Below are 20,334 nucleotides of genomic sequence, written 5' to 3'. Positions count from 1 at the left end.
TCCATAATGATATCATGCATGCTATTGATAATCGTCAGTGCGTTGTACTTCTTCTTCTTGATCTGTCTGCTGCCTTCGACACCGTCGCCCATGAAATCCTGCTTAATAGATTAAACTCTAAATTTGGAATCAGCGGAACTGCTCTCAACTGGTTTCAATCTTACCTTACTGGTCGCACTCAATCTGTTCTGATTAATGGGAATAAATCACAACCTCATAACCTCAGTTGTGGAGTACCCAAAGGCTCTGTGCTTGGACCTATCCTTTATTTATTGTATACTGCACCATTAGCTGCCTTATTTCGACACCATAACTTGCAATTTCACCTCTATGCTGCCGATACGCAACTTTACGTTTCCTTTTCAACAAATAATGACCTGGAACTGACTGAGGCTGTTGAACGTATCGAGTTATGCCTGACTGATTTGGACAAATGGATGAGTATCAGCAAACTAAAATTGAATAAAGAAAAAACTGAGTTCCTCTTTATTCACTCAAAATTTAGACTAGAGCACTGCTTGCCATCAATCTGCTTTGGTCAGGACACCGTCCAGCCTTCTCAAACTGCCAGGAATATTGGTGTCACCTTTGACAGTACCATGTCAACGCTGCCTCATATTAATACCGTATGTAAATCTGCATTCTATCACCTTCGTAATCTATCACGTATCAGAAAATTTATATCAACGGAAACTGCCAAAACACTTGTGCATGCCTTTATCTCATCCAAACTTGACCACTGCAACTTCCTTCTGTACAATCTTCTGAAATAAGCTGTTAAAAAACTACAGTATGTACAAAACGCCGCCACACGCTTAATAACTTTTTCCTCGAAATTCAACCACATTACTCCCATCTTGAAAGATCTACACTGGTTACCAATTAATGAACGCATAAAGTTTAAGATTCTAATTCTCACTTTCAAGGCCTTGCATGATTTGTCTCCCTCATACATACAAGAACTGATAAGTCTCTACCGTCCTTCAAGAACCCTCCGCTCATCTACATCGCTCCGTCTTAACCCTACCAGCTATAATTTGAAGTCTTATGGATCTAGAGCTTTCGCTGTCGCCTCGCCACAACTTTGGAACGATCTCCCAGAACAAATAAAAAACTCTGATAATCTCCAGACTTTCAAAACACGACTTAAAACTTATTTATTCAAGGAAATTTTTGTATAACTTTTTCGTTTATGAATTAATTTTTAATTTTTAATTTTTCATGACTTGTAAAGCGCTTAGATCACGTCTGGATAGGCGCTATATAAGAAATATTATTATTATTATTATTATTATTATTATTATTATTATTATTCAGAAATATGTGTGCTACTTTACAAAACCGGCGAAAACCGTGTCTCTGCAGTAATGTGAATGTGACCCTTTGGCCTCACACTTTTGCATCAGTTTCATTCTAGTTTCGACCGATAGGCTTGTTGGTAGAAACGAATGATTCTGCTTTTAAAGCTTTGACCCGGCCTGCAGGATCTTTTTGTCCTGTTAGGTTGTGTTACCCGCTTTCTAAAGGCTTTGTTTGCCTTACCTTTTCTCTGAGTTTCTTAGCAGATCGTTATGCTCTTTGTGCCTTTATTTGTTTCGCTTGTTCTTCTGACTTCTGAACCGTGCATTGGTTTCTAACCATGAGGTAGGTTGGGGGTGTCTCAAATTTTACGGATACTAAAAGGGGTCCCTGAAAATGTTTAATGCAGCAACTAGGGGTCTTCCAAATTTTTTAGATGGTAGATAATTTCTCATCAGCCCCCTCCCCCCCAACATGTTTTTGTGAATGCTCCCTAATTTTATTTTCATGTACATTGTGAAAATTGAAATTTTCTTTTGCTTTAAATTAGAAAACGATCTGGTTAAAAAAGGAGAAACATTTTGGTAATATGACATATTTCATTAAAATTTCAAAATTTGCAAATGGGCAGAAGAAGGCAAGGAAGGAAAATGTTCACAAGTGAATGTACCTTACATGCACAACCTACCCAAAAAAGGGTTTTTTGTTGTGGTTGGCAGGTTTGAATATAGCCAAAAAAACATTCTGAAACAGAATACAATTTAAACCATCTTGACTACCGGGGTATATTCATACCTTTTTGTTGTCTTGGAAGTTAATTCTTGCCTTTCCTTTGACCAACGTAGCAGCTATTTGCATGATAACTGCCTCCACTGTATAGGCACTGCTCCATCCCTAAAGAGGAAAGAAAAAGGAAAGGAACTTCATTTAAGTCTAGTCTTAAGCACTGGAGCACTAATTGGGGACACTGTAAACTGAAATTTCCAATTTAATGCAAATTAATGCAAGTTAAATCTAATGTTGGTTTTTTGGGAGGGGGAAAAATGGAGTACCTCTCAGAGCAGAGTACAAAACCAACAGACTTAAACCACATATGACGCTGAATCTGGAAATTGAAAACAGGCCACAATTATGGGAGGAGAGTGCTCCCACCGCTACACCAGCCCTGCACTCCATTTACAATATCTACATCATCATATTTACATCACCTTAAAAATGAATGTCACCATTAACAGAAGTTACTGACAGTGTGAAAATAGACACAGCAATAATCAAAGAGATGGGCATTACAGGAAATAACTCCATAGTTCAATAACAAAGAACCTGGTAGGAGTTTATTACCTTTATGACTCTTATTGGGTGGTTTGAAAAAATAATAACTGTTGCATCCATATTTGGCATGTCCTAATGGTGCTGCAAAGTGCCCCATTTCAAGAAAAAAAAATTTCATAGATAGTTGAGAGTTTTAGATTCAATTTGGTATCAATTTTTTTTTCTGTACAAATGCACCTGACTTGCTCCTTGTTTGACATTAAGGTTCTCAATAGGAAAAATACTACATCCAAGCCAGACCTTAGCATTAAATTGTCAATACTTGGGAGTTTTCTTATCTTACTATCTTACTGTTCATACTGTAACATGTATATATAAAAGAACTCTTTATTCACAATTTGCTAAAAAACCCATTTAGTTCACCATTAGAAATATTGTTAATGGAATTCAAGGAATTCCCACATGACATCTCCAGTACACGCCTTATTAGATCAGATTAACTGTCTTAAAATGTAAAATTACTTAAAGGGCACAGAAGACAGATATAAGGAAGAACACTGACAAAAAAGGGGTGACTGTACCTGAGGAGTAAGCAGTTCCATACACAGAGCTCCTCCACTTAACACATAACTGAGGAGAGGAAAAAGAGAACTTCAAAGTAAATATTATGGATGGCATTCAAGTCAAACTACAAAAAATATCTGAATCACCACTTATCGTATTAGCTTACCAAAAACAAGCTTTCATATAATACCAAGGTCATTCATCGTTCAATCTGAGTGGTCGTAAGAGATGTACAATATACGTGTAGAGAATAGGTCATAAAGCCCCTCTGAAAGCTTCAAAGTGTTGTCTAGATTTATGCCCACATATTTAAAGCATGGGCTTGAGCTTAAGATATTTTAAACTTTTAATGTTCACTTTGAAAGAAAACTTTACACCATGAGAATGAGATACATGTAAACAAGTGGAATAATAATACACAATGTACACGTTGGTCAGAATATAAATAACGGGGTATTAAAAATGGCCTGCCATCATTGTATAAAATGTTGCAAATAAAAAAATCATTACTTGTATCATCTTTGCAGCTCCTTTTGGAATATTGCAAACAATAGCAGTTAAGAGAGCAACGGACAAGTTCTAACTGTCTGGATTACCTACAGGTGTAATAACTTACCCTGCTGTTAAGACAGGATAAATAACCCTGACAAATGGAGGATCAAATGGAAATTTTTCCTGTAAAAGAAATAACCGCAAACAAAAAAAAGGATATTAATGAAATAAGCTCCTGACATTTCTTATAACCCACTGGATCCTGGCAGTGAGAGTTAACAGATTTTACCGTGTCTAATGTCCGACGATTTTAGTCGTCAACTGGAGGTGGGATGCCTGTGGAATGAATGGGTTAATACAGTGTACCTGCACTGGTACACAGGAAAGGGAAATCATTGGTTCTTGAGCAGCATGTCCAATTTTTACACCCCACACACCAAGCAACAAAAAACTGATCTAATAAAATGGCTTATACCAATCAACCCACTGACGTCCAAACCGGCCGAAACCGGACAGTCAGTCACCGTCAGTGGGGAGCCCCTGGGAGTCAATGGGTTAAAGTATTTGTTTATTTATGCTTTATGCTTTCAGCTGCCAGAAATGATACTTTACAAAAATTTAGTTGACCCAGATTTTCCTCCTGGATTTTTCTGATTTTTTAATTCATTTCTTCTGAACCTTTTCTATATAACTGGACAGAAAATCACTTTTCTTGAGCCAATGACAGTAATACATAGAGCATTGTAAAAAGAAAGGCTGTGAGGCTGAAATTTTCATATATTCTTGAACTTCAAGTACCCTACAGGGCTGGAAATAACAGTCGGTCATCGGACATTGTCCGACCAAATTTTGAAAATGTCCGGCCAATTTCACATTATGATCAGACACGATGACCAAACATGACACCAGCACATCTTGAGTTCTCTTCTTCAAGGTGTTGTCAGTCAATAAATTATGTCCAGTCCAATTTGTCAAATGTCCGACCAAAAGGAAGATTTGAAAGGACATATGTCCTCTGAATAAAGAAAAATTATTTCCAGCACTGCCTTACATATAAATTTACATTATATATTTCACTCACTGTAAATGTCATGTTTAATAAAACGTGATCTGTGCCTTCTTGCCCTTTGAGCTGCATTAGATCTTTGTGTAATGTACTATCTGGATCCACTCTAAAGATACATGTAGCAAAGTCAGCAGTCAAATTCAATATAACTGTTGAAAGTCATTTGCTATGTACACTGTGAGATAATTACTAACAAAAGATAGAAGCGATCATCACACTTCTCTGAAGAGGACAATTTAAGCAAATGTCTCTTATAGACAGGTGGCTTCAATGCCATTTGAAACCATGAGCTCTGTGATGCCAGTGCAATGCTCTACCAACTTTAATAGCTGTGAAGCCACTCAGTCAATTTTGTTGGGCTCATAATTGCTACAAGAAAAAATTACTTTTGAAATCAATTTATCTGGAAGTGTACATACCTGATAACTTTAATTGTCCAGTCATATAGATTATCATTGTTAAGACACACCGAATATGTTCCTGGAATAATAATCAAAGGGCTTCATTGTACCCATCATGTTTGTCATGGATAAAATTAGTTATCGTGTGGCCAGATGAGAACAATAAGTGGTATTTGAAAAGAAGTGATGCATGTCTATTGTCTTGTCCAAAGGTTACATTGAGTTTCACAAAACTTTGGACAGGCGGTTTGCAAAGTTCATTTTAAATTCTTAAAGTTTGCTTTGAACTTAAGAATTTCCTTACATAACTGTCAAGCAAATGGCAAACTTTTTAAATGAACATGAGAATTTTGCACCTAACTTTGTGGGAATGTGGCAAAGCTTGTTGAGATTGGGTAGTGTGATTGGTTAGTCCCACAATAGTCCTCACCATCGAACAAAAAAAATACATTGCCCCTGGATCAGTTGCTGCACAAGCTACTAAATACTGGATAAGTCTATTTTCGTTTTCAAGAGTCAATTACTCCTGTGGAATAACACTAACTTTCTTGAAAGAATGACCAAGATCTTGTGTTAAGCTGTGATTGATAAGTGCACGCAATGGGACATTTTCAGGCAATCAAACATTATTCTCTACCAGTTTGTTGAGGATTTCCCTCATGTAAATGCTGGGCTTGGTAATATAAATGTTCACATCGTCAGTACACAGTGACCGACTTTTGTTTCCTCTGCATTTGTAGGCTCCGATATCCCTCTCTATCAACAATGTTGGCGATGGTTTGTTTCAGAAGTCTCAGTTCCCGTCCTCTAGGCCACCACAAAAAATAATACTCTGTTTGCCCTCCCAAAATTTTGCGTAAGCATTGAAGAGAAACTGGAAACAATCCTTTTGCAACATTTTGGAGGGAAAACAAAGAGTATTATGGTATTTTTGAAAGTGGTATATTTGAAATGGTCCTTTCCATTTTAACCAGCTTTCAATAATTTTCTGCCAAACATAACTTGGAATTTTCTTTCCATGCACGATGACGGCACTCATTTCAAAACAATGGAAAGAAAAATTACTTCGCCACATTCCCACAAAGTTTGGCGTGAAATTCCCAAAGTTTGTTTCAAAGTTTGCCATTTGATTGATGTAATGAATTCCAAAGTTTTAAAGTGACCCTAACCCCAACATATTTTTTTCGCTAAACTGAATGTTTGCATCTATTTGAAATGAATTGCGGCCATTTTTTCCTTTTTCTAACAAATGCTGCCTTTTTATAGGCTTCAAAACTTGCGAAAAACCAAGCATCTTTTGTTCACGACCGAGTTAGAAGGGGAATGCATCTATTCCTGATTTGATGTCACAATCTACTTTGAATGCATGTTTACAAAGAGTTAATGCAATGTAAATCAGTTTGTGACATCAAATCAGGAATAGACCCACTCCCCTTCTGACACGGTCGTGAACAAAAGATGCTTAGTTTTTCGCAAGTTTTGAAGCCTATAAAAAGGCAGGATTAGTTAGAAAAAGAAAAAAAAGGCCGCAATGCATTTCCAAGAGGTGCAAAGATTCATTTAGCGGAAAAAATATTTTGGGGTTAGGGGCACTCTAAGTGAAATGCAAAATGAACTTCTCAAACCACCCATCCAAAGTTTTGTGAAACGCACTGTAAGGCATCTTAATAAAATTTACCTTTCCATAATATAATTACACCTTTTATATTTGGCTACAATTTTTTGACAGGTCATTGGACATGTCAAAGTCATGATACACATGCATGTACGTCCCGCTCAAAAGCTGGCCATGATTGGGCAAAAAGATCTCTGATGATCAATGTTATCATCATGTTATGGTAGCTCAAACTCTTGTTCATTATATTTAATAGTAGAAACATGATACCGTAGTTAGAGTGGTTTTCAATTGAGTGTCAAAAGTAATTAGATAATTTCTCTGGCTTTGCATTACTTCACTCAGTGATTGGTTCAAAGTTCTCGCGCCACTTTTTCAACCAATCAGAAGTGAAACCAAAACCAATCGTAGCTCCGCGTGCACATTTTCCCGCACTGTGTCGGTTACGTGTAATTACTTTGCGTTTTGATTGGTGTAATGGATTGTCTCCGTCCATTTTGATTGGCCAAAGTAATTACTTTGGTTTTGGTTTTACGACACGCATTTGAAAACCGCTCTATTCGGTTATAAGGCGCACTTGGTTATAAGACGCACCCCAAACTTAGCAATTTAATCAAGCTAAGTTCTCAAACTGAAAATTACTCGAAAATACTCGGTTATAAGACGCACCAAAAAATTGAGAGTTATCAAAAGGATGTGATGAATTTGAGAACAATTATCCTTACACAATTGGCATGCGGACTCTTTTTGTTAATGTAAACAAAGTGAAAAAGGCACGCATTTAATGATATACGTAAAAACAAAAGCTAAAAGGTCACATCTGAAGTGATAAACATACAACGCATACACGTTTATTTGAACCTTCTGACTCATTAAATAAATAGTCAGAGTTCAGAGTTCAGACTTCAAGCGAAAGCGAACAGCGCAAAAACTCCCACGAAAAGTCATATTCAAAGGTGTTTGAAATCTGAATATCAACACGCCACCAAGGATGCAAATTTCAGTGCAAAAGAAAGCCTGGATGAACGAAGAAGGTATGTTTTATCTCCACACTGTTTATTCAGAGAAGAAACTTTTCATGCAAGCAACAAACTCGAAACAAGGTATGAACAATTGTATTGTTGTCACGGGTATCACGTTACTGAGCACATGCTCTTAAGGACGTATACAAATTTCCGTTTGTTTGCTTTTCTCTTGAAGTCGTTTAGTGTCCTGATGGTCTCTTAAAGCACTATTCTGTTTTTCAATTGACAACTAGTGTCCTTTTCTTGTGTTGTTTAAACTGCAAGTTCTTCTCAAATTGTGATCTTAAGATTTTGTTGCGCAAAAATACTTGGCTATAAGACGCACCCCAATTTTAGCACTAATTTGGCACCCAAAGACAGATTTTTCTTGAAAAATCTGTGCGCCTTATAACCGAATAACTACGGTAATCATCATATTCTTAAGTAAGATAAAGAAAGGGTTTACATATAATAAAAAGATTCTAAAATTTACCGAAATAATAATCATTATTTTGAGATACATTATTTATTTTAATACCTCTTTTGAAGCTCTCCGACCTGTACACATCTCTGAGTTCCTTCATTAATCTATCTGTTGCTTGCACTGACCCACAGACTGTGCCCTGTAATAAAGCCAAGACAGCAAAAATGCTACATGTAAATGACGACTGGGACGTCGTCACTGTAACTGTGGAAACAAAATGGCAAGTAGTTTGGGTGCCAGAGTTTATTGTTAATTAAATATTAAGTTGTAATTATTTGTTCCAATGGCACTACAAAGCCTATAGGGCGGTAGTCAATTAAGCCAGAAGAAATATCTGAAACACCTCAAGTTTTTAATTCAGCCAAAGTTAAGGTCAGCTTAGAATTTACAATGAGTCTAAACACTTCCTAACATTTAAATTTTTGGCCTGAAACTCTTAAAAACATCCATCCTTGTCTTGTCTGGCCTGGTTAGATACATGTGCATATTCAAACTCCCTCAAAAATAGACTTAACTGCGCTACATGACCAACGTTTGAAAAAAATAATGTAATCCCCCCTCCCTCAAAAATAATTCTGCTGTTAACTTTTTTGAGACTTTCCAAGAATTTGGTCCACAGAAAAAGGACATGTGCATGAACAGTGACTTCACTACTGATAAAAACCTTAAGATGGTCTTCCCTCCTATTAACTCTTATCCGCTCCAACACTGCATAGTTTGCCGCACCAATTTCCTGCACTTCTTTATTAGAGTCCTGCCTGTTTAATAAAATGAACAAACAGCTACAGTGTCTCATGGGTTCTTTTGAAAAAAGGAGTAACCAATAGACCATTTTTACAGTTGTGTCCGTAGTTACCTGGCCTATGAATGAAAGTGAGGCTAGAGTTGAGCTTGTGTTGATAGAAACATCACTGCTTTTCTCATGTAAAAGAAATGTCTTAAGCAGGGAGGTCAACTCCAGCCTCAGGGGTGGTACAGTGGTGGGAGCACTCGCCTCTCGCCAATGTGGCCAGGGTTCGATTCCCGGTCCCAATGTCACATGTGGTTTGAGTTTGTTGTTGGTTCCCCCCTCCAGAAAAACCAAATTCGACCCTGAATGCACGGACACATGCTAAACGAGCTCCTGAGCACTCTTAAGGAGTACCATGGATAAACAAACAATTTATTTGATCAATAGTTCAGAAAGATCTCACAGTAAATATAATTATATCGGCAGTCCATCGATTTTGATTAAGACAAGAGAGGTGAGAGAGGATGTAATGTACATTTGTTCTGGCATGCTCTTAGGTGAGCTGCAAGAGAAGCTCTGGATATTCGTGGCCATTTGCATTTGCTACAGATGAAGTCACTGTTGCTAGGAATGGAGTGGCACCGATCATGAGCTGACAAATAGTCAACTGCCCGCTCCTCCTCAACTCTTTTGGTCTTAGTGTAGCACACCACACCATGTTGTTCTGGATGAGGCTTGCCGTTCCCAGGTATCAGTGTCAATCTGAGCACACTGAGCCTGTATAGAAGTGTAGTTTCTGGCTGCCACGCTTCCATTTCCTGTGCAGTCATTTACTGTAGATAACTTGCATAGGGAGGCGGTTACCAGACATATGAAAAACATGTCCAGACATTGAAGCTGAGCTGCGGTAATCAAGGATTCTACAGTTATTCCAGGACAGTCACATCAGGAATTCTGTCTTGCCACTTGATGTTCAGGATGTGGCGATTGTGGCGGAGTTGCACTCCGGTCAGCCGCTTGATATGTCTTCAGTACAAGATCATAGCTTCCGTGCAGTATAAAAGCATTGGCACCACTGCAGAGTTGTAGACCTTAATCATCATACATAGTCTGATGTCACCAGAGACACTGCTGGAAAGACCCAAAGGCCTTACAAGCTACATGAATTCTCCAGTCGATCTCAGCATCGGACGAGTTCTTGTTATTGACAGTGCTGCCCAGATAGGTGAACGTTGCAGCAGTCTTCAGTGCCTCACAGTACACCTCTATGGCAAGTTGCTTAGTTTTGGTAGCATTTATCTGCAGCCGAAACAAGTTGCAGCTTCAGCAAACACCTTGGTAATCTCCTTTATGTCCTGCAGGCTTGCAGCTACTAGCTAGTGATGAGTCATCTGCATAAAGAAGCTCCCTCCCTCCCAGCATTGTTGAGCAAGGTTGAAGAGACCTCCACCTAATTGGGTTCGAATGTATGCCCCTTTAGGGGTTCTGCTACCCACATATTCCAGCACTGCAGTGAGGTAGACTGAAAAACAAAGTCAGTGCCAAGACACACCCCTGTGTCACTCTGTGGCAAACTGAAAAAGGAGCATTAGTGCAGCCTCAAACAGAAACCACAGCAGACATGTTGTCATAAAACTGTCTGACCATGTTTATAAACTTGCCAAGGCAACCGTACACATTGAGTACTTCCCCCAGTGTGGTTCGGTCAACTGTGTTGAAAGCTTTTGAGAAACTGATGAATACAATGTACAAAGGTTGTTGCTGTTCAACAGCCTTCTCTTGTAGTTGATGCAGTGTAAATGTGATATCAGATGTTAACCTTCCAACCCTGAAACCACATTGGCTGTCAGGGTGGACACTTTCTGACACTGGCTTCAGTCTGTTTAAGGACCAGATGGTCTACAACCTGCTCACCTCTGAGCTTTAGGACAACTGAGGGGATGCCATCTACATGTAAGCCTGGAGACTTGCCAGAACGAGTCTGCTACAGAGCCTTTTCCTAATTCATTGGCAGTGATTGGTTCATCAAGTTCATGCCTTGTTGGGTTAACTACCAGCATGTGCATAGCATCTCTTCTGGCATGACTGAACCTTTTGCTTTAAAGGAGAACTGAAGGCCAAAATCAGCAATTTTTCCAACATTGTTTTAGGAAAGCTTAAATAAGTTAAGTTTGTGGGATTATTTCTTCTCGTTTTCTGTTTTTTTTTTTGCGAGAGAATGACATTTGAAGTCAGGCTTTTCCTGTCATTTCAGCCTTTTCAGTGCAGGCTCAAAAAACTAAATCTTCAGCCTGCTGTGACATATGATATGGGGAACAGAGATTTCATAATCAAGAGAAACAAGTGCTGCTGTAGATATGTTCTTCGTTTTGCTATTTCTTCATGGACTCAATATTCACGACAGAAATCAGTCAAAACACTGCTTCTGCATGGGGCACTCTCACATGTCTTCCCCATATCATACGTCATAAGCTGCAAAAAATGACCGCTAACTCCTCCATTCTGAGCCACAATGCTTTAGGTGGAAAAACGACGGATATGCCAGAAAAAAGTTGAAAACATTATTGTGCATGGTCTAAAGTGTAAACAAAAAATACTTATTTTTTTGCCTTCAGTTCCCCTTTAATAGCTTGTAAAAGTGTTCTCTCCATCAGTCTGTTATATCTGACAGGTCTGTTAGGAGGCATCTCCCATCAGCTGATTTCACAGGGAAAAGAGCGTTTGCTCGCAGACCATACACAGACTTCAGAGCTGAGAACAAGCCATGGGAGTACCAGCATCTGCAAACATTTGCAGCTCAATGGCTTTCTTGTCCCACCAAGTGTTCATTCTCCTAACTTCATGTTGGAGCGTTGACCAGCAGCTGCTTGCTCCTTTCAGAGTTATTATTCAGATGTCAACTGTGTGCCTTCTCCTTTTCCACAAGAAGGGGTTGGATTTCATCGTGATTGTCACTAACCCAGCTTGGTGTATTTCGATTGGGGTGACCAAGAACTTCTGTCGCAGTGTTCAGCAAAGCGTCCTTCAATGCACTCCACAAGGAGTCCACATCCTCCAATGGTGTCGCACGCAACTCCTCTAGAGGCTTGTGTAGAGAGCAACTTATGGCATAACAGAAATGAGTGGTGTTTTGCTTTTTCCCATCTAGCTTTTTCGGGATGGCTACAGATGAATTTCTTCTAGGAGCCTGCAACTAGAGCTAAACTTCTGCTCTTATCAAATAGTGGTCAGTGGAGCATTCTGCACCTCTCATAGCCCTCATGACAAGCACTTCCTTGAGATGTTGCTTTCGAGCAAGTACCGGTATGTATTCAAGTAGATGGGAATGCTTAGACCTGGAGTAACATGGACTGTAAAGTCCCATCAAATGATAAACAATCATATTTTTTTTTAAATTCAAACTAGTTAATGCAAAGGAAGAAAAGATGTTGAATTCCTTTCACTTATTTTTTCCCTTGCTCCCTGTTTTCCTCAACACGGCATATTTGACCAACAAAATCAATCATGCATCCAGCACTTCCAATATGTAACTAAATCTTAAGATCCTTACTCTGTATCCTCTTCCATTTCATAGTTATCAGAATCTTCACTATCCTCATGACCCTTTCAAAAAAAATGTTATAACATGGAATGACTTATAGTGACATCAAAATACTTCTTCTTAGCACGTCTCAGGCACACAGTTTCACATTGACACGGTTTCATGACTTCAAAACTGCGTCAAATTAAAATTGATGTGGTTTGGAAGTGTTTACATGAAACCGTTTTCGCAAGAAAATCAAAGATGCAAAAAGCAAGCCATGCACTACGTGCTAAATTCACCATTTTGAATTGAACAATGCAAATTTCATGGCACAATAGTAACTGTATTCAAATCAACATGGTTTCGCCATTTACACAACAGATGAGACTGTATTGTTTTGAAAACGCTCCACTTTTGGCAGTGTGGGGAATTTAATAACACCCCAAGAAAGTGAAGTGTTTCCACTATTTTTACAACTTGTTGTAGCTGTCATGTTGTAGGTTACACAAGCTAAATGCAATCAAGATGGCGGATACAAAGTACGTTCTTTTAATACCAGCAGTATTTCTGTAAAATGCTGCACCTGTGATTTACACAGAAGTAACACTGCTGGTAATGGTGTTGTGTTGAAATTCCACATCTTTCAAAGAAAAACAGACATGTTACATGTAATTTGATTTGATCCACATTTTTTCGCATCAAAGCAATTGCAGATGTTCCTTAACCTGAATCGCTTTTTTTCACTTTTTCCAGAAATGAACTCGCCAACCTGGCGACTAAAGGAGAATTTTTAGTTGCCAAGGTGGAAGTTTTAGTCGCACTGGCGATCATATTGGTCACAATTTCGAGCCCTGATTTACCTTACGTGATCCAAACCAACAGGGTTATCACAAATCACATTGCACACACATTATTGACTCTGCCTCCTCTTTCGTAAATTTCAAAACAAAGGTTCCTTCTTTCTGCTTATAGACGGAGGGAGAAAACAGATTATATTTGTACGTTATTTCTTGAAAAAGTTTAATTATAGGCCAGATGCAAAAACTTCAGCCAATTTCCTGAAAGCAAAAATAAAAAATTGAAAAAAAAAAAGCCTAAAATTTGACATTTGCCACTTATGCACCCAGCCCTTCAATAGCTTTCACTCTTTTTCAAGCGCATTTACCTCTTCTAAACCTTCATCTTCACTCTCATCATCCTCTTGTGATGTTGTACAGTCTTTCGTACCAACATCTTCCTGGGAGAATAAAATAAAAATGTGCAAGAACAGACATTTACAGGGGTTTCATTAAGTTTGACGCAGGGGGGCATATGGGTTTAACACCCGCGCAAAGCATCCCAGCTCACGACGAAAAAAAAAAGCGGCCGTGATCTTTTTTGGGCCCCCGTAGCAAACTATGCAACATTGGCAAAGTCATGTCCACAACCCATCAGTTTGCTCAGTGAACAGCCCTTAATGAAACCCCTGCATTTATTAACGCCAACGTTACTTACAATACACTCACACAAAAATTATTTTACAAACTGGTAAAGACCAACAACTCATGAAATCTCATAAATTTAACAACAACAACAACAACAATAATAATAATAATAACGAAAAAGAACTAGATAGCCTGGTATCCACAGTTCAGGCTTTTAGTCAAGACATAGGAATGGAATTTGGTATAAAGAACTGTGGAGTTACGGTTCTGAAGAGGGGTAAGCTGAGCAAGACAGAGGGTATTCAACTTGTGAATGGCGAGACAATTAAGGAGGTGTGTGAAGAGGGATACAAGTACCTGGGGATATTGGAACTGGATAAAGTGAAGGAACAAAAAATGAAGGACATATTTAGAAATGGGTACATGCGAAGACTGAAACTAGTCATGAAATCCAAATTGAATGGTAAAAACAAAATCAAAGCCATAAATTGTATCCTTGCTACGATACGGTGGAGGTGTGATTGGATGGACGAAAGAAGAACTGCAAAGCATGGATAGAAAGACCAGGAAAGTGATGACAACGAATAAGGAGCTACATGTACACTCAAGGAGTGACACTGCAAGGATATATGTACCAAGGAAGAGAGGGGGCAGAGGACTTATTAGTTGCGAAGCTTGAGTCCGGGGAGAAGAAAACAGTCTGGGTTGGTATGTAGGGAGATGTAATGAGGTTTTCTTAAGGAAAAGTGGGGGAGAGAGGAACAGTGAAGACAGATGAGGCAAAGGAACCAAGAGAGTATAAGAAGAGTGCAAAACAGGAAACAGAAAACAAATGGAAAGGGAAGCAAATGCATGGGCAGTATGTTAGAGACTTGACAGGAGTGGACTGGGATAAAACATGGCGGTGGATGCAGAAGGGAGACCTCAAAGGATGCACAGTAGCATTGATCTGCAGCATACAAGAGCAAGCTTTATGAACTAATTATATCAAGTTCCACATAGACAAAAACATAGTGTGGAGAGAAAGGAGAAAGTGTAAACCATCTAACAAGTGAGTGCAGCAAGTTGGCACAACGTGAATATAAGAGGTGCCACGACAATGTTGCATGGTATGTGCATTGCCAACTGTGTGGAAAGGCAGAACCTGAGCGGACCGATATGTGGTACAAACACACCCCAGAGAGAGTGGTAGAAAACGAAGGTTTCAAGGTTCTGTGGGATTTCAATGTACAGTGTGTCAGGATAGCTGAAGCTCGACTACTGGAAATTCTTCGTTAGAAAGCAAGCAAAGGAGGCCATGATCATTGACGCCGTCATTCCAGGAGATGCGTGTGTAAAAGACAAAGAACTGGAGAAAATAGAGAAGTACCAACTTCTTAAGGAAGAAATAAGAAAGTTGTGGAAGCTGAAGAAAGTGACTGTAGTGCCAGTTGTGATCGGAGCATGTGGGGCTGTATCTGATAAATTTGACAAACACATTGAAAAGCTTGGCACCACCATCGGACTCTAAGTGATCCAGAAAACTTCTCTGTTGGGAACAGCTAGAATCCTAAGAAACGTTAACTTTTATCCCTTAAGGAGTCAGGAGAGGACTCCTTTGGGAACTTTAGGAACTAGTTGCTACTCGCTCTCAAGGGAAATAATTGACCAGGCCAGGAGCACCTTTTAGGCCTGTGATGTTACATAGCAATAATAGCAATAATAATCATAATAATAATAATAATAATGATGATGATGCTGCTGAAAGAAATGATACATGAAATGAATCATATACTGAATTGTGGATTTGAAATCAAGTGAAGCTACATGTATAATCCTTGCAGTTATGAATGCAATTTCAGCAATTGCATATAGAAGCCTGAAAAATTCATGACTACAACAGGGTTTGAACCTGTGACCTTGTGATGCTGCTGCGACGCTCTAACCAATTGAGCTATGAAGCCACTGATGTTGGGAGCTAGTCATTTGTGGGTACAACTTTTTTATGTTCCTGTGATGAACGAATCAATGCACAAAATGATATAATTATGAAAATAATTAATGAATTCAACTGCAGATATGAAATCAGGTGTATCATCCTCACAGTTCTGAATTTCATTTGGCTATTCCATCCTAGAATTCTGGCTATTCCTGGAAATCTGGAAAATCTGGAAAACCTAAACCTGGAAATTTCTATCCTAGAAATCTGGCTACTCCATTCCTACAATTCCAGCCTATTCTATCTGGCTGTGGTGCTGTGCTCTGAGGTCATACATTCAGGGGCCGAGCGCCTAGCCGGCAGCACAGCTCCTTCGGTCCAACCTCATCGAGCCACGCCCTTAATTAATTAACATAATAATAATCATAATCAGTTTGTGATACAAGTGCTAAGCTACCTGATGTCCACCCAATGTTGGCCAATAACGGAGCTTAAAAGGCTAGATAGAGAAGATAGAGAATATACAGTCGAACCTGTATATAATGGCCCTGTACAAGGGCAACCAGTTTTCAAAGTCCCGATTTTTCGCTCATACAACCACTGTATTTGTTACCTGTATTGGGCGGCCATCTCTATTAAGCGGCCGCGGCCACCCTGTGGCAGTCCCATGTTTGTCTTTCTTTGTTATTTTTACCTGTATTAAGAGGCCACCCCTGAATGGAAACTAAGCTGTATTTCATTTTATGCAGTGTTTTATTGTGTTTAAATGCAATCCATCATCACTATAAAGAAATATCATTTGCATAGCTACTGTAAACTGACAATCGACTCTTTAGTGTCATTAACGCTTTGCAGATGTCCGCAATGTGCTTAAGTACAGTACAAAATCACAACTGCAAAACAATGATCCTTTTGAAAATATGCTTCACTCTTCAGCTAGAAATTCCTCTTCAATTAGCTTGCTCTTTAGCCATGTGGAGAATGAATCACCTTCAAACCAATACTCGCAAGCCAGGCCATAACCTCCACCTCTATTAACTCACTTGCCCTTTCACTGCAACTTTCCCTTTGTTTGCAGGCCATTTCAAAAATTTGGTTAGCCACAATGCCATCAACTTATGTACATGTCCAATCACTTCATAATAGTCCATCATTTAATTAGGGTGAGAATATGGTTTGGAAGCGGTTTTGCCACATCCAGATCTTGTAACTCTCGGTGTAACACTAGATTTCCGTAATTTTGGGTGAACAATTGCCACAGTATTTGAGTCTTCCTTATTTTGCAGCTCTTGTTTCAATGCGTACATCTCATCGACTTTTGGCTACCATATACTCAAGTATGCATATTCATAGATATGAAAATAGATGTGAAGAAGTTCCTTTGTCATATTTTAGCAGTAGAAAGAACTTTCCAAGTGAGCCACATCAGATTATGAGTCAATAGTGTGATGTTTTACAAAACGTACGCCAATAATTTGGTAGTCAAAAAGGCAAGAAATGTCTAAAGCCGCTCCATTAGCTATCAATGCCTGCAAAGTTGACAGTTAATGACTTGCTCTGTAAACAAAAGTTTCAAGTGCTGAAGCGCCAGACATACACGTCCGACTTTTTTAAGACTTTGTAATTCCTACCCTACTACTACTTCAACTTGAACCGTTTTGTTGTCTATTGTGCTACTTTTAATTAGAAACATTTCCGTTATTTATACACATTGAACAACTATAAAATGACAGAATCAGATAGTTTGTTGTGAACTGTTAGTCATAGAAATACAGTACAGTAACTGTATATCGTAGAAGATTAGACGATGCTACGTTTACAATACCGTTAAGTTACAAGTTGGAACTGAACTTTGTTTTAAGCCAGTAGATCGCTTGAAAGAGTGTTAATTGTTCTATTGTTTCCTTGCATGAAGTGTATGATACGCCATTAAAACTGACATTAGACTATGCCCATTGAGTATTTTTAGTGACCCTGTATTAAACGGGCACCTGTATTACGTGGCCAGTTTCTCAAGTCCAGAGGGTGACCATTTTATACAGGTTCAACTGTAGTTGAAAACGGAGGCAAACACCCCCTCGGATCCACAGCTCTGGTTTATCTATCATGGAAGTTTGGAGGGCGTGGACTAAAGAGCATTAAGAGAGAGTATGAGCAAATGAAAGTGAAAGCTGCAGTGAGATTATAACTAGCAATGGTTAAGAATAGAGCTAAGAACTAAGGCCCTTGAAAACTAAGATTTAACACTTGGTCACTAAAAAGTTAACAAGTGTTGAGTGTCCGTGGTGGCAAGCAAATACGTTCTCAGTGTGTGCATAGATCAAGAATGTGATACGTAAGTCTATTGGAAATGTTCAAAATTGGCAAGAATTCCTTTCTCTGGACAAAATGAGAGTAGCACGAGAAATATACCATTAGATATAACAGTGAATAACAATGTAGCAATTTTTCTTTCAAAATGGATGGAATTACTTATAAAACAGTAAACTGCCCACAATAGTCAACCTCAATGGTAGGACGGATGTGATTCTAGCGTTTAACCCGTGCATTTCTTGTCGAAGTCTACAAAACCTGAACAAAAAAAAAACCCGGCCTCTTGCAATCTTTTGTCAGAGATGTCTTTATCCATTATTTTTTGCACTCAAAGTTACTTGTAGGTGGCCGCCAAATCGATGACACTTGAGAAAAACAAGAGGATAGTTCCCATGGGACATGAATGTAAATCTTCCAGCATTTGTAAGAAACGTTTTACAAGGAAATCGTGGTTTTGTCACATCAAAATTTTGGTCTTCTATTTGTGACCGCTAAAAAAAACAACTGATGACCACTTGTCTAGACAGACTCGAAAAGAGTCGATGTTACCGCTTCTACAGGAAAAAGTACAATCTTGGTAGCTTGCAAATTGTAATGATTCTCTTCATCTCCTTTCAGTATTTTGCAAATTATTAACAAGGATAGGTGTTAGACTTCTTTGGATAACATTTTCTTACTAAAGATATTTTTTTTCAGCGACAAATGACATGCTATGGTAAAATGAAAACAAAGAGCAAAGGTAAACATGAAGGCAATCAACCTCTTTACATGCAAGAATCAGATCGTGGTGAACAACCACATCGGACAATTCACGGGGCACACTCTTCTTTCTCCCCATACAGGTAAGGGGGTCAATGTTTACCATGCTTTTGTGCGTTTTTCATCTAATAAGGAAATCTTTTAACTTTTTTCCAGCACTAGATCTTGTCATTGTATCAAAATTGCCTGTCAATGAGTCTTTTTCTCACTTTCACATTTAAATGATTCATGATTGTTAGCCGTTGTGTTATCTTTATCAAGCATGTCAAATAAATACACTGTACATTTCATTTTGTTTAACTCGACTGTTGCTATTTTCACTAGTCTTTGAACTGGTGTTCATTAATATAACATCAAAGTGACATTGTTTACAACACGCTATAATGGGTATTTAAAATCACCAAAATGTGGAACAGTCAAAAGAATATCCTGATTTTCACAGGGTATTGAATGATCTGTTAAAAATCGTAACTATCTCACAAAGGCTGAATCTACATCCAATCTATCAAGTGGCTACTTTGCATTGAAATTCTGAAATCTATTGTTGTTGAACAAATGACTAGCTTGGTGACCTTTTCCTCTATAACTTACAGCTGTGGCATATGAAAAAGGTTGTTCTTTTCCAAACTCATTGTACTATTGAGGCCCCCACCCCCGCAACCACTAAACACAAAAAAATTATAGATATATGATTATGTTGATCATAAAAAATTTTGTTTGACAAAATATCTCATTGTGCTCTACATGTACATTGCCTTAGACATATTAATTCAACACTCCGCCACCAATGGAACAACTCTCCACTACCCTTGGAAACAAAAAGCAAGCCGTTTTGATTTTATTTCTACTCAACACGAGCAATGTACACATTCAGTCTCTGACAGGCTATTTCTTTATCATAGCACCACTTTAAAGATGGTGCTGAAAAGCGGGAGAATGAAAAACAGAAACTTGCTAAAGCTCACACTCATTGCATCCACTAAGAACGCTCATCGTGTTCTCCTAGTGTTGAATTCAATAATAATAATACTAATAATAATACTAATAATAATAATAATAATAATAATAACAAAAATAATAATAATAATAATAATTAGTGATAATACAATACCAATAATTATAAGAAAGAACAATGATGATTATGATGATAATACGAAAATAAGGTCTTCATACAGTACAGATAGCCTATGTCACCCAATATGGTTAACCCAATGACTCCTGGGGGTTCCCCATTGACGAGTAAAATCGTCTGGCGTTAGACAGGGTAAAATACTAAGTACAGCCGGTTAAGGCCAGTTTAGGGGTGAATGGGTTACCCATCGACTCCTAGGAGTGGGGCGTAGTAGATTTTACTCTGCTTAACACCAGATGATTAATTTTTACAATGGGTTAAGCTCTAAATCAGTTTTGATATACATGTATGTGAATCTGCTTTAAAATAGCTCGTTCCTCTAGTATCGGTGTGCAGTG

General features: G+C 38.5%; 1 protein-coding gene across 1 annotated transcript in view; it reads right to left on the bottom strand.

The window, feature by feature from the left end:
* The window catches only part of LOC138038927 (ubiquitin-conjugating enzyme E2 Q1-like), a 33,391-nt gene that overhangs the window by 11,232 nt on the left and 1,825 nt on the right, over positions 1-20,334 (bottom strand). The window contains exons 4-12 of the mRNA XM_068885019.1: positions 13,616-13,687; positions 12,478-12,530; positions 8,862-8,955; positions 8,252-8,336; positions 5,113-5,173; positions 4,709-4,799; positions 3,752-3,810; positions 3,153-3,201; positions 2,095-2,193 (exon numbers count right to left, since the gene is read on the bottom strand). Coding sequence (XP_068741120.1) covers positions 2,095-2,193; positions 3,153-3,201; positions 3,752-3,810; positions 4,709-4,799; positions 5,113-5,173; positions 8,252-8,336; positions 8,862-8,955; positions 12,478-12,530; positions 13,616-13,687 — 663 coding nt within the window. The remainder of the gene's footprint in view (positions 1-2,094; positions 2,194-3,152; positions 3,202-3,751; positions 3,811-4,708; positions 4,800-5,112; positions 5,174-8,251; positions 8,337-8,861; positions 8,956-12,477; positions 12,531-13,615; positions 13,688-20,334) is intronic.

The sequence above is a fragment of the Montipora capricornis genome, chromosome 2, assembly GCF_036669925.1.
Source record: "Montipora capricornis isolate CH-2021 chromosome 2, ASM3666992v2, whole genome shotgun sequence".
Classification (NCBI taxonomy): domain Eukaryota; kingdom Metazoa; phylum Cnidaria; class Anthozoa; order Scleractinia; family Acroporidae; genus Montipora; species Montipora capricornis.
The sequence above is the reverse complement of the archived record's forward strand: the minus strand, read 5'-3'. Positions and strand labels throughout refer to the sequence as shown.